The 15,932-nt window shown below is 36.9% G+C and overlaps 1 protein-coding gene across 1 annotated transcript in view; it reads right to left on the reverse strand.

Annotated features, from left to right (window-relative positions):
* The window catches only part of DNAAF6 (dynein axonemal assembly factor 6), a 54,789-nt gene extending 46,473 nt beyond the window's left edge, over nt 1–8,316 (reverse strand). The window contains 1 exon segment of the mRNA XM_089904901.1: nt 8,137–8,316. Coding sequence (XP_089761027.1) covers nt 8,137–8,316 — 180 coding nt within the window.
* Between the last annotated feature and the right edge of the window lie 7,616 nt (nt 8,317–15,932).

The following is a 15,932-nucleotide window of genomic DNA, read 5'->3' on the forward strand; positions in this document are numbered from 1 at the left end:
GTTCTTTCACCGCTGCCCTTTTGGGTCCCTCTGCCTCCTTTCCATTTAGCCAAGCCTTCTCTTTGGGTTTCTCTGCCCTCCACTCCCGTCCTCTATTGAGTCCCCTCCCCTGCCTTGTATCCTTCTCAGCTCCTCCAAGATTTCCCCTCTCTTGAGTCCTTCTGCCCACCCTCCCCTGTGGTCTCATCCCTGGTCTTTTCTTTTCCACTGTTGTAACTGCTAAAGGCATTCACTAAAATAAGACTTGTTTCATGGAAATGTACAGTCTTCTCTGCAGTGTCAGACTTGTAATATTCGGAAAGTTGGTCTTAATTTTGGGATTTGAAAAAACCTTTCTAGCCTTTAAAATAAGATTCTGACATTATGGCCTTGACAAGTTATAGTATGAGTACGAAGGGGGAGAAAAACACTTAACGTGAAAGATAATCAGTGAGTTATATTGCTTAAGATGTTTAATATGAACTGAAAACTAATGCACAATTTTCCATAGCTCTATATTTTATTTTGGCATAAAATAAAATGATTACCATTAGAGGTTTGATCCCTTCCTATTTCCTTGAAAATGGCTGTGCTAATTTCATCTCTCCCTATCGATTTCTCTCTGGGGACTCAAACATTTAGGATAAAACATTGGTAACTCAGTTTCTACTTCCAGAGTTGGCATCAATAACTGTCAGTGCAAATAAGGACCTTATTGTACTTTGAGGCTTCAATTTTTCTACTTTCTTCTTTAGTTCCATTTCTGTAATGCTTTCTTGGTGGAAAAGGGGTTTCTTCAGTGATTTGGTACTTTTCCTTTGCTTCTCTGCCTCTCTCCTTAGTTCGATAATTAATATGTTAAGGAGCCATATGTATCATCAGAAGTTACTATTTATTGGAATGGTTTTATACCAGGACTAATCACATTGCATGAATTTTCAGGCCAGGTTGTTTAGTCATGATGTTCTTGAGAAGGTGAACTGAATTCGTGGAATGGTGAATGGAATTCACCATTCACGTGGAATTCATGAATGGTTATCTAGTAACTAGGCATTTTAGGGAGAACGTTGTCTCCAAAGTGGATTTGCTTCCAAGAAGGCAGAAAAACTTTTTAATCCATTACATGGCTGAACTTCTATGCTAGTCACTTCTTGACAGTTATTTCTCAAAGTAATGTGGGGGAATAATGGCATGAGTGATTTCCCCCAAAATCATTTATACTTTGTGAGACAGAAGCCCCTAAACATTTATGCTGAAATGACCTATAATAGGTACCCAGGCTTGAACTTATTTTGTTTCTGCTCTTTGAGATGCAGACTTATCTTCCTAATATGTGTTGCTTAAGCTAATGTTACAGTGAAAGTATTGTGTTCAGTTCCTTCACTTACTATTTGTTTGACCTTGGGAAAGTAATTTAGTATCTTAGAGCCTCAGTTTCTTCAACTATAGAATGGAGATCAAAATACCTTTACGGTTTGTTGTAGGTAATTAAAAGATGAGGAATGTCAGATTCGATAAGTGCTTTTATCATTTCCCTTTTATTCAAGAGATTCAAGAACTTAAGTGGTAAAATGGTGTGTCCTGAAATGACCTACCATCATTTATTGATCCTCAGTCAGGTTTCCTACTAACCAGAACACTCCTAGGACCTATAAAGGGTAGTACAAAAAGAAGATAATTTGCATGCTGATAAATGAGATAGTTGTGTAGTAATTTTTTTGAATTGTAATTTGAAATGCAATTTATGTACACTCTCTGGGCCAGCTTAGAGAGTGCCCCATAAATACCCCTGATTGACTGATCCTTCACTGACAGTGAGGACAACCCCAGCATTATATTTTAGAAAGCTTTCATATAGCACTTTACATTAAATTAAATTAGACAAGATAATATATGTGGAGGGCCCTTTGTAAACTTATTTTTAAGAAAACATTTTGGTTACTCAGTGAAACTGCCAGAATTTTAGAGGTGAGGAAACAGATTCTAATGCATTTAAGTGATTAGCACAGCCCGATAGGTGGCAGCACTGATTGAATTGTCTCATTTAGATTGGACTACCAGGCAGGGATCATCTGCCCAGTTCCAGGAGCCTTTTCAGTGAGCTCCGATGATTTCTTTAGGCCTAGTGAATTTTCTGCACAAGTCCTTCACCATCTAGTACTTCTTTCTTTGAACATGTGTGCTTGCATTAAGACATCCAGGATGGAACTGTAAGCTGGGCTCAACATAAAAAGCTGTAGTTTTGTCAACTTTAAGCTCCTAGTCAGGCAGTGTGGATAAGGAGAGAGCACTCTGAAGAGGAATAGAAAGAAGTTGGCTAGAGGAACTCAACAATGACAGAGACAGATATTCCTACTCATAGCCACATAGAGGGAGTACAGACTTGTTTTCCATTTTTATTAAAGTAGTGATATGCAGAGAGAAGCTAAAGTGTGCTAAGGTCTTATTTCTTAAAAAGGACATGGAATACTGATTAACTTCAGGCTTTCTTAGAAGAACATAAATTTAAATGTGTTAAAGAATTCAAGAGACACTCATACAAATAAATATAATTAGCATATGTAACTTCCAAGTATGGGAAAAATGATGGAATACAGAAAATTCCATCAGTCCAATTACGCAGAAAAAGATAAAAGATAATACAACATGGCAAATAAAAAAGACAAAATAAGATGGGAGAAATATGAATCCAGTTGTGTCGGTAGTCATAATAAATGTAAATAAATTAAACTCACTCATTAAGAGATCCTTAGACTCTATTTTAAAATTTTCAGCTTTGCTAGTCATAAAAACCATGCTAAAAATGACTCAGAAAGGTTGAAAACAAAGGGAAGGAAAAAGATACACTAGGCATATAGCAACCAAAAGAAAAATGGTGAAGCAACATTAATGTCAGACGAAATGTGATCTAAGGCAATTTAGTAATAAACAGATATTTCACACTGATGAAAGAACGGAGATCTGCCAAGAGAGTATCAACCATGAATCTATGCCCCTAACAGCATAGTCCTGAAATACATAAAGCAAAACAGCAATGGAATTATAAGCAGAAATTGATAATCTCTAATAATGAGAGACCTTTTTTTTTTTTTTTGGAAACGAGGTTTATTTATTTATTTTTTTGGTGCGTTGGGTCTTCATTGCTGCACGTAGGCTTTCTTCTAGTTGCAGCAAGCGGGGGCTACTCTTCGTTGCAGTGCGTGGGCTTCTCCTTGCAGTGGCTTCTCTTGTTGCGGAGCATGGGCTCTAGGTGTGTGGGCTTCAGTAGTTGTGTCATGTGGGCTCAGTAGTTGTGGCTCATGGGCTCTAGAGCGCAGGCTCAGTAGCTGTGGTGCACGGGCTTAGTTGCTCCGCGGCATCTGGGATCTTCCCGGACCAGGGCTTGAACCCGTGTCTCCCACGTTGGCAGGAGGATTCTTAACCACTGTGCCACCAGGGAGCCCATGAGAGACATTTAAAACACCCTTGTTAGAAACTGGTTAAGCAGAATAGATTAAAAAGATTTTTTAAAGTACAAGGATGTGACAGATATACGATCTAAATGAGACGGAAGGGAATTTTTAATTCCAAATTCTTAATGACAGATTCATTTTTAGTCCCAAGGTGATTTTCATTTGTTTTATTTCTCAATTTTCTAAGGAAGAAAATATTTAAATGTTCATGCTACATTTAGCAGAGAAATTCTAATAACAGGGTAATTCTTAAATTACTTTCAAAAGAATGGAAAGTCCACAAATGCAAGGGCACAAGAAAAAGTTCCACCTTTTGATGGCTACCAGAAGTTTTTCCTTTGGCCTGCAATATGACATTGATGACACTACCTAATTCTGAAAGTATCAATGTCTATGACAGTATAAGAACCATGGTTTGGCAACAGTATTTTTTCTGTCAACATCTGTGATATTATCATATACTTATATATCATAAATATGGAATATATAATTATATAACATAATAATATAATATTATTATAATATAATTTATAATGCTTATAACCTCAGGAGTGTGGTACCCTTGGGAATACAAGACTAAATACAGCAAGGGCTCTTATTCTGCCCAGAATGCCTTTCTTTCTGTGCCTTCCAGGACTGAGTTATTATACCACTGAAATCACCCTTTGGAGCTCACATTTTAAAAGTTCTAAGATGTGTATGACTTAAAAATAAGCATGTCATATTAACACATTTAGATAAATATTGTCCTTCAGAGTTAGTCTTGGGGAGGTGTTCACTTATAACCATGACACAAACACTACTCAGGATACTGTATTTTACCAATTTTAAGAGGTATAGTTTTCCATATTTTAACATCTCTGCAATTGAAATGAGTCTTAACAGTTGATGGTATCTTACAATCCCTTTTGGCTAGGTGGCAGTTGTGATGTCATAGTTGTTTCCATATGCACATTTAATATCAAAATGTCTAGGATCAAAACCTGCCTAATGGGTGTCTTGGGTGAAAATCCCAGAGATAATAGGGGATCACCTGTAACTCCTAGAAACCAATGGTTGTGGGGAGCGAACGCAAAAGATGGTTAATCAGGTTTAGTTATTGATTATGCTGAAGTGGGAGACAAAAGGAGGCTTGTCTACATATTTGCAAAGCTGGCTTGAAAGCATAGCAAAAATAGCTTTTAGTTCTCTTATGAGTTCTTTTAAGAATTGCTGCAGCAACAGTGCTCCTGGTGGCACAGAAGACTTTAAGAAATTTGAGTGGAAAATTGGACTCTGAGTATTTTTTCTTAATATATGCATGTTTGATTAAAATCTGTGTCTACATTGGAAGGAGCTCTTTCAAAAAGTAAAAAAAAATTAAGTGATGATAAGGAACTGTAACAGATTGGTGTTGGTTTTTTGTTTTTGTTTTTTTTTCCTTTTTACTGGTGTATAAAGTAATGGGGCTCATAACTTTGATGAAATATTTTTGATACTGATTTCTTAGAATTGCCTTTCAGAGCTATTGTGTAAAACCTGATTGTTAGTCTCATCCTGTTTTAGAAATCTTGACTGGGATAGAATGATAAGTACACAGTGATTTTCCCTTAACACTTTAAGGGATATTTAGAGATATTATTCCATCTTCTTCTAACATTTACTGTTGCTAATGAAGAGCCTGCTGTCAACCTGGTTGTTACTCCTTATTAGGTAAATGATTTTTTCTCTCTGATAACTTTCAGATTTTTTTCTCTATTCTTAATATTTTAGGGTTTCAATATAAAGGGTGTGTGTGTGTGTGTGTGTGTGTGTGTGTGTGTGTGTGTGTATGGTGGTGGGAGGAGTTGCCTGATTGCACTTGATGGCTTTAAGTATGAGGACTCATTTTTCTTCAGTTCTAGCAAACTCATTTATTAACTCTGAATAATGTCTCTGCCATTCTATTTTTTTCCTTCTGACATTCCTTCTGGATATACACTGAAACTTCTCTTTTACTTTCTCCTTATCTCTTACTTTCTCTCTTCTTTCCCATCACTTTATCTGCCCTGTGCTCTGGCAGATTCTTTTCTTCTGTTCTCTCTTCCTGTTCAATGATTTTTTTCCCTCTTCAACTGTGTCTAGTCTACTATTTAAATCTATCCCTTGAGCCTTTTTATTTCTAATACTGTATCCGTTTCTTGGATTTCTCCGTGGTTCTTTTTCACATTCACTTGTTTGTTTTTATGGATGCTATTTCTTTCTTGAGCTCTTTGAACATATAAAACATTTTAATGTGCCATTCATGTTGCTCTATCACCTCTAATTCCTTAGATGAGAATTTCCTCAATTTTCAGGTCTATAGACTACTTACTTATATGTTTTGTAGTTCTTGTCTTTGAGTTAATTTTCTCGGGGTGTTTTGGATCATGGATGACCTAGGAAGTGGAGATATCTCTGATAAGTGATGTCATGGACAACCTGCCTGGGCCCTGAAAGTTTCATCAGCTCCTAATTAGTGCTTTTATGTTACCATCTTAGTTTGAAGTTTCCACACCACAAAGGTAAATTGAATTTGAGCCGTCTGTGTATATCTTCTGTACCAGCTTGGGGTTCCTGCATGTCTCCATTGCCTTTTTCATTCTCCTATAGAGATTTCCCAGATATAAGCTCCACTAGGTTTCTGCTGATTGAGGAGCCTATGACCTTACCCTGTGGCCTCAAATTTACCCACAATCTAGCATATTTCCAGCTTTTAGGGCACACATCTCATTCAAGTCACCCCCTTGGGCTAAGCAGCTTCAGCTTCTGCTCATAGATATGAATTCCCTGTTTGGCACCTGAAAAATTGTCTTCTTTCTTTCGTTTTTTTTTTTTTTTTTTTTGGCCATGCCGCGGGGCATGTGGGATCTTAATTCCCCGACCAGGGATGGAACCCGTGCCCCCTGCACTGGAAGTGGAGAGTCTTAACCACCGGACTTCCAGGGAAGACCCTGTCTTTTTTCTTAAAAAACTCTGTCTTTTTTAAAAAGTGTTTTTAGTAAATGCTTTTGAACTGGTATTTCTTGGAGTTTGGAGTATAAGAGAGTGATTCCAGTGTGTCTCCCATCTACCGTCTTGACTTGGAAGTCTCATTGAGATCTCAAAATTTTCTTCTTCCATTCCTCTCTTACCCCCATTTAGGGTTTGGAGTCAGGAGCTGGTTTATTTTTGGAGGAACTGGTGCCCCTACTGGTTGGTTCACTTCTGGCTCTGCAGAGACGACCACTTAGCTACAGAGTTTACTTTCTCTACACCTAGTATAGGAGGTTTAACTTAGGGACTCCATTCCAACCAGTTAGAAGTTCATCTTCTACCGGCCTGTTCTCACTCTGTAACACAACTCCAGCTAGGCAGAATACAGGATTCAGCTTTGGAGCACCAGTTGCATCAACTATCCCAGTAGGAGCTGGATTTCCTTAGGGTAAGAAGAGTGCCATTTGATTCTTTTAGTGGCTACAAAGGTAATCATCTTTCAAAGACAAACTTTCAATTCGGAGTATGGAAAGGGTAAAGGGATGGTGTGGCATTTCGAAGTCAGTTATTAGGAATTATGCTACTCATTCCCAAGGTAGTCCTATAAATTGAAGTCATTTCTGATTTGAGACACAAGGCACGTTGAATTCTGATCTGTGGTATCCCTTCGTTTTATGTGAGCCGTAGGAAGAGTACTCACTGGGTTTTGAACATATACCATCTTGAAATTAGACTGCTTGCTTATTAAATGTCTCTCTCTAGAGAGATCTTTGTCTATTGATCATTTTAATGACCTTGGACATACATTCTTCCCTCCTGCATCTCAGAATTTTTAAAGGGAGCATTTTAAAAAATGCCTTTCTATGTAAATTCAGTTGGATCCAGCCCTTTCTTTCAGTAACACCTGATAGCCTGATGAAAGCTATTCCCTCTGGAATTCTCCCCTATACTGTTAGTTATCTAATAACCTGTAATTGAGTGTTAAATAACCTTTCTTAGGACGGGTAATTTAAATACTGAAGCACTTTTTTCGTGGGTCATGAAATACATTTAAAATTTTCTAGAAACTCTATTAAAGGTATGCCTCACATGACTTTGTGATTCAGTGTCTAAAACTAAAAATTATGTTTTTAATAAAGTCTGCCAGACCGGTAGAAGAAGTGTAAGTTCTGTTGTCTGTACTGAAAATAAAAATTCCGCAGCTACTCCTTCCCCATCAAAACCTTTAAAACTTTTGTTCTCCTTAAAGTAGACCAAATTAGGAAACCTTTATCTATGGATGAGCGAATAGGGAGCTCTGTACATGTATTCCTGTAATAATATCTGGTTATCTTTCCTCCTGTATTGAGATGAAATAACCTATGGAATAAAATGTTATAAAACTTAATTTGACAGGAGCTCTGTTATCTAGCTGCCATTTAATGTGGCGGCGAACTATTATATTGATTTTTTTCCTTTCTCTATTTAGAATAAATGCAATAAAATTAAACTTGGGCAACAGGGCTTTCACACAACCTACAGTGATTCTAGGGGCTTCTGAGCTGGGTGCCAGCACCCGTACTAATGCTGTAACAAGCAGTGCCCTATCACACCAGGGGACAGCATCCACTCCTTTTGCTTTTGGCTCTGTCACTCAGTCTGCAACAGGGTTCTCGTTCATTGGTGGAAGTGCACCTCAGACTGGGTGCACCAATTTCAATATTGTCTTGATGGGGAATGCCTCTGAACCAACAGCGTTTGCAGGATTACCCCTCACTCCTGCTACTCGGACGTCTAGTGGAACGATTGCTACACAATCAGTTACTCCTTTCAACCGTGGTGGACAGTCCACTGGTAAGGTTTGAACTCTGCTCTCTAATGGAGAAGCACAGTATTCAAGATTGATTTTGAGATTCTTATTTGATTGATTCATCCGAATATGACTGACTTCTCTTGTTGGAGGTTAGTGTTATTGATGAATGCGATAGAAATTTAATCTAAACTGCTCCTTCTGGTTTTGCATTTTTAGGTTTAGAACCAAGGAATGTTTGTTTGGGGGAAAAGTTACAACCTTCTGAGAATGAATAGTCTAGACAAATTGGCCACTAGTAATAATAGCGTTACACTGAAATGTTTTGTTCAACTGTTTAATGCTTGTGTTTACCAAGTATTTTTTTTCACAATCTGTTGATATGTTCTGTTTTCCTTTTTTAAAATAAAACTTCTGAAATGAAATTTATCAGGAGGTACGATAAAACAGGAAAGAATATTTTTGGAGTAGTATAAAATTTTAGAGAATATTAATGATGTAATAATAAGTGAGTTATATGGCATAGTTGGGGAATGGTAAAATATTTTGGCTGGTAGAGACATTTTACATGCATGGGTTACCAGTTTCTAAATAAGTCGGATTCAGTAAAATGCATTTAACCTATACTGAACATTAATGAGAAGACATTTAGGATCTTTCTAAACCAAAATGCAGTTAATAAAAAGTACTGGTTTATAAGCCACATAAGCTTGGTTTTACTGTAGATGCCTCAGATATTTTAGAGCTTGAGAAATACACTGAGTGAGATATTGTATACATTTTACTTTATGGTATATTTTATTGAATTACATATTCATAGTAATGGTTTCAGAGCTTTTGGAAACAACCAAAAAGGTAAAATATGTAAAAAATTATAGATAATAAACAACTTATTTATAATTTGTATTTAGTAGTGATAATGTAACCAATTTTGATTGGTTGGTATGGCATTGTAGGACACAAAGAGATGAAGTGGAGCATTAAAATCATTATGATGCTAGAATATTTGGTCACTACCTTGGGGGGCATTATTTTAATTGTGTACAAATGAATTTTTGATATTACAAGTAATACATATCTGTTATCAATAAAAAAACAACCAGGAAATAAGTGTTTGAACTTTGGCTCTGTTGTTTACTAGTTCTCTGACCTTGGACAAGTTACTCTAACCTCTCAATGCTTGGTTTGCTCATCAATAAGTGCTCAGCGTTTTACCTTGTAGGGTTGTTGTGAGGATTAGGTAGGTAAGTGAATATAAATAAGTAAAGTGCTTAGAACCTTGTCTGACATGTATATAATAGGTATTCAATAAACGTTGGCTATCTTTGTCGTTTTTATGAAAGTATACATTTCCCCGCGGTGTTAACTATGTTGGATATTATCCCTTTTGTTTGTTTGTTTGTTTTTTAAGCTTTGGTAGTTTCACACTGAAAATAGTATCATAGCATCATGTTCATTTACATTTTCCTTTATTAGTAGTAAGGCTGACTTCTCTTCAAATGATTGATTAATTGTATTTGTGTTTTTCTCGTGTGTTTGTGTGTGTGTGAGAGAGAGGGAAATTGAATGAATTCCCTTTTTGTATCTTTTGCTCATTTTTCTGTCTTTTTTTTCTTTTATTTGGGGGGGAGGCCGCACCATGCGGCTTGCGGGATCTTAATTCCCCCAACTGAGGATCGAACCCAGGCCCTCGAACCCGCGCCTTTGGCAGTGGGAGTGTGGAGCCCTAACCATTGGACCACCGGGGAATTTCCTACTCAGTTTTCTAATATGGTGCTTATCTTTTTCTCATTTATATGCAGTTGCAATAGCCTAACCCTTTGATATTTGTATAAGAAGTATTTTTGTACCTATGATTTCTGTTGGTGACAAAGTCACAGGTACTACTAACCTACGTGGTTTGTTGCCTACCTTTATAACTAAGGAAAGTGCTCAGGTTCTGCTAGATGTTAGTGAAAATAAAGATGTAATTCCCCTCCCCCCCCAAAAGAAGTATTTTCCCAGTTTGTTTCGGTTTTACTTTACTTAGTTTTATAGATATTAAAAGGTTTTAAATTTTTAAATTAAGCTTTTTATTTTGACATAATTGTAGATTCTCATGCAGTTGTAAGAAAAAATAAAGAGATCCCACATACCCTTTGGCCATTTTCTCCTTGTGGTAACATCTTGCGAAACTATAGTACAATATTGCAACCAGGATGTTGATATTGGTAATCAAGATATAGAATAGTTCTCTCACAACTAGGATTCCTCATTTTGCCCTTTCATAGCAACACCTACTTCTCTTCTGCTCCCACACTCTATTTAACCCTGGCAACTATTAATCTGCTCTCCATTACTGTAATTTTGACATTTCAAAAACGTTATATGGATGGAATCATACAGTATGTAATCTTTTGGGAATGGCTTTTTTCACTCAGTATACTTCCCTTTAGATCATCCAGACTGTTGTGTGTGTCAGTTGTTTGTTTTATTGCTGCATAGTATTCCATGGTATGGATGTCAATTTGTGTAACTATTTGTCATTCAAATAATTTTTCCTCCGTAGGTCAGATGACATTTTTCTCTTGCTGTTTTCAATATTTCTTCTTTGTCTTTAGTTTTCAGAAATTTAATTATTAAGTGTCTTGGTGTAGATTCCTATCATTCTGTCATCAAGTTCATTGATTCTTGTCTCTATCCCCTCTGTTCTGCTGCTGAGTCCTTTTGCTTGGCTTCAGCTTTGCATTTTGGTTATTGGTTATCTGGTTATCTCAAATTTCCACTTGGCTCTTCTTTATATCTTCTATTTCTTTGTAGAGATTTTCATTTCTTTTCTTTTTCTTTTTTTGCTAAGGGTATTTTTTCTTGTGTTTCAAGTGTGTTCATAATTTCTTTTTGATGCACTTTTATCATGGATGCTTTGAAATATTTGTCAAATAATTCTAACATTTCTATCATCTTGGTATTGTCTTTTTAAATTCCATTTGAGATCTTTCTGGTTCTTGGTAGGAAGAGTGATTTTTAATTGAAACCTGGACATTTTCTTATTATGTTATGAGACTCTGAATCAGATTCAAGACTTTTGCTTTAGCTGGCTTTATTTGGCATTGCTCTGGCATGAGACAGAAGGGTTTCGCTGTGTTACTGTAAGGTGGGAGTAGAACTTCATTTTCCCCAGTCCGTCTCCATTGCTACCCAAGGCAAGGGCCTCCTAGTTACTGCTGGGCAGGAGTGGGAGTTCCTGCTCCTGATGTGGTTTCCACTGACACTGTGAGGACATGGTTCATTAACTGCTGGCAGAGGTAACATCCTGGCTCCCTACTTGACCTTCTCTGATACCCTCCTGGCTGGGGTACTGGGACACCTCGTTATAGCCTCACAATGGTGGAAGTTTAAGTTCCTCACTTGCTGTTCTCTGGAATAGGTAGGGAGCGGGACCACACATTTTTCTGTGATGTTTGGTTATTGTCTAAAAGTTTTCTGTCTTGTTGGTCTGCCCCATTCTTGTCTTTTGTCTAGAGAGCAGGTTTTTGTTGGGTTTGGTTTTGTTTTTCTATACCCATTGTCATTTCTGGCTGGCCAACCTATTCAACTCCGAGTCTGGGAAATACGAGGCAGAAAGAAAACCTATGGAATTCATTACCATAATGTTCCTTGGGTCTCAAGATCCCTAGTTGATTTGCCTTCTCGCCACCTTTCAGGGTTTTCTTGTTCATTTTATATATAATGTCCAGGGGTTCAAGCCATACGTAGTGGAAGGAATAGGGAAAGTACATTTTCCTGGAAATGGAAATCCTTAAGATATAAATTTTTATGTTGTCAAATCTCTCATTCTTCGGAGTTTCTCTCTCTGGACTTATTTGTGTAGACCTTTTTCACCTTAGGATTCTTAATTCTTTTTGTTCTTTTATGGTTTATATTTTTAGGAATTTCCTGCCTTCCTATTGATTACTTGAACATTTATAGAATTCCATCATATTTTTAGGAATCTTTTTTCTAAATGATTAGTGAATTAAACCATAGTATTTCATTAAATGGCCATTTTTTCCCTATTGATTTGAGATGCTGCCTTCCTCATACACCAAATTATTATATATGCTTGGTTCTGCTTCTGGACTTCCTATTTTGTTCTATTGATCTGTCCTTTCTTCCTCTAGTATCACCATTTCGTTATTGTAGCAAGCCCCACTATCTTGTAGTGTATGGCCACCTTCCCCCATTCTGTTAAAAAAAAGTGCCTATCTTCTATGGCTAACAATTCATTAAGCTAGTTGACATTTTCCTCTGTTCTTAAACATGAAGGAATTAAGGCTGATTTTGTTAGCCTTATAGCACTAGATGGAGAAAATTATGGTATTGAACCCTTCCTCTTGTCCAGTGGTTCTCAACTGGAGGCGATTTTTGCCCCTTCTCCCAGGGGATATTTGGCAGTATCTGGAGACATTTTTGGTTGTCCAGACTGGGTGAGTGTTACTGGCATCTAGTGGGTAGAGCCCAGGGATGCTGCTAAATACTTTGCAGTGCACATAAAGGAAAATTTTGTTGTCCTCAACACACAACCTTTTGACACCAAATATATGGGGGTTCTTCCCACACCAACCAATTCTCCAACTCTCCAGACACCAAATGGGTGTCCTACAATTCAGCTATGATGCTCACCACCTGGAGGTAGCACAGACCCCACAGGGTAAGGGCTTAGTTCCTCAAGACTGTCCCCCACTTCGGATATCAATTGCAAGTCCCAGGTTGTCACCTGTACTTCTGACCAACTGGCTACAAACTGGGGGTGCCTGTGACCCCTCCCTCCTCGGGTTGGATGATTTGCTAGAACAGCTCACAGAACTCTGGGAAACGCTTGACCTAAAATTTCTGGTTCACTATAAATGATACAATTTAGGAACAGCCAAATAGAAGAGATGCGTAAGGCAAAGTATGGGGGAGCAGCCCAGATCTTCCATGTCCTCTCCAGGCACGTCACCCTCCTAGCACCTCCGTGTGTTCACCAACCCAGAAGCTCTCCAAAACCCTTCATTTAGGGTTTTGATGGAGCTTCCATTATGTAAGCATGATTGATGAAATCTTCGGCCTCTGGTGATTGAACTCAATCTCCATCTCCTCTCCTCTCCTGAGACGTCAGAGGGTTAGGCTAAAAGCCCCAGCCCTCTAATCACTTGGTTGGTTCCTCTGGTAACCAGCCTCTCAGCCTTAGGGGCTTTCTAAAGTTCACCTCTTTGACATAAATCAGGTGTGGTTGAAAGGGACTTGCAGAGGCTCCTTTCACCTTTATTGCTCTTGGAGCTATTTCTGAAACTGGGGACAAAACCCAAATATTATAACAGAAGATGCTTCTATCTCTCTCCTCACTTAGGAAATTACAAGGGTTTTAGGGTCTTTGTCCAAGAAAGGGTACAAAGACCAAATATGCATGTCTTAAATCCCAGCATGGGACAGTCCTCCATTGTCCATTATTATCGGCCCAAGCTGTCAGTAGTGCCATGTTGAAAAACCCTGTTCTAGCCCTATGATTAGGAAAATGAGACTTTGTCTTTTAAACCCTTCCTTATTTAAGAGTAAGGCTCCTTTAGCTTAAAAGCACATCATATTAAATGGCATTTGTTTCCTTAGTTACCTCTGGGTATGTGATTTAAGGTCAGGCCCCTGAAATTATGCCAGTATCTGAGACAGATGATCAAGACTTTAAAATATGGGCATAACTCGAGTGTAAATTTAATTAGCGCTAGTGAAGAGATTTCAGTAATACAGTCAGTTACAAAATAAATAATGCAAAAAACAGTCACTTTCCCATGTTTAAACAATAGTAATTGGGAAATATAATGGAGGAAGTTCCCATTAACAATTTCAACCAAAGGTATGAAATGCCTAAGAATGAACTTTAAAAATGTGCATGACCTATATGAAGATAACCATACAGTTTTACTGAGGAATATAAAAGAAGACATCAATAAATGAAGAATACACACACTCGATAGTACAGGAATGTCATTTAGTTCTAAATTAACCAACACGTTGAACATAATTCTTATAAAACCACAATGGGAATCTTTGAGGGAAGGAAAGGAAGGAGGGACTTGACAAGGTTCTAGAGTTTAAATGAAGGGGATAAATGCATGAGACTAGTCATGTCTTGTTTTTTAAGAAAAGTAATGATAGTGTACTTGTAGAAAAATATATGAAAATATATTGTAAATTTATTCTCTGACTATAAGTTTGAAATATTTAGTATAAAAAATAAATGAATTCTAGTGCTTCAATAATTGGAACTCTCTTGTGGAACAGGGATAGAAGGAAAAATCAGTGAAAAATTTTAAAGTACAGAAACAAACCTGGGTTTATGAAGATGACATTTCCAATCTGGGGAGAGAGGATGGAGTAGTGAACAAATGAATTGCAATAGCTGGCTAGCCAGGTGATTTGGGGGAAGGGGATTATGTTTTGCTTAAAAAGATTAACTGAAAGAAATACTAGGTGAATTAAAGGTAGAAAATGAAACCATAACTATTTAAAAAGCATAGGTGAATATGAAAATGTGTAAATAATATTTCTTGGGTTAGGGAGAGGACCATTTATTTAAGTATAATTTTAAAATATATAATATAGTCTGTCAAATGATTTAAAATTAAGACTATAAAAATAGTATAAATAAGTATACTGCCCCCATCTACCCTGTATTACTCCCTTACCCCTTCCCCACCCCCTCTAGTCAGCTAACCACTGTAATTGTATGTATCCTTCCAGAGTTTCTTCATGGATTTGCTAGCAAATAAAAATATATATTCTTAGCCCTCTGCCTTTTTAAAAAATAATATAAATGAGAGTATACTCTGCACGTTATTCGGTACCTTGCTTTTTAAACGTAAAACTTAATACACTTATTTTAAACATTTTGTAGCTCTTTTCACATCAATCAGTATATGGAGAGCTTCCTCAGTATTTTTTATAGCATCATAGAATTCCATGGTCTGGATGTGCTATAATTTATCTAACCCTTTGCTGGTGGACGTTTGGGTTGTTTCCTCTTTTGCTAATATAAACAGTGGTGCAATGGATCTTATTTTACATGTCATTTTGCAGGTGTATAAGTATATCTTTGTGGATAAATTTCTAAAAGAAGTATTACTGGTTCAAAAGATAGATGCATTTGTAATTTTTAAAACATTGGCCACTTATTTTGCATAGGGGTTATACCAGTTTACACTCCCATTAGAAATCTCGGAGGCTGCCCATTTCTTCACAGTGTCCTTAAACAGAGTGTGTTACCAGTTTTTTTATTTCTTCCCATCTGTTAGGTGAAATTGTTCTCAAGGTAGTTATAATGTGTGATTTTCTCCTAAAAGTGAAGTTGAACACCTTTTATACGTTTGAGGGAATTTTGAAACATGATATGGAGACATAAACCAGAAAGGAGAAAACAATGGAAAGATTTGACTACATAAAAAATAAAAACAAAATCAAAAAAGCAAATTACAAACTGGGATTAGGAAATATTTGCAACATTTGACTAAATAGCCTCAATATATATATATAATACTTTTATTAAAAATCAATAATAAGAAGACAATACTCCAATGAGAAAATGGGCAGATGACATGAACAGGCAATTTTGAATGAAGAAATTAAAGCAGCCATTAAACCCATGATAAAAATTTAGCCTCACTGGTAGGTATTGAATTAGAAATATTAAAACACCTTTGCTATAATTGGTTATTTCTTTAAAAGTATACATGTGGTGCTTCTCT

Source organism: Delphinapterus leucas, chromosome X (genome assembly GCF_059928025.1).
Source record: "Delphinapterus leucas isolate spDelLeu-1000000601 "Yukka" chromosome X, BTC_Dleu_Yukka2, whole genome shotgun sequence".
Taxonomy (NCBI): Eukaryota; Metazoa; Chordata; class Mammalia; order Artiodactyla; family Monodontidae; genus Delphinapterus; species Delphinapterus leucas.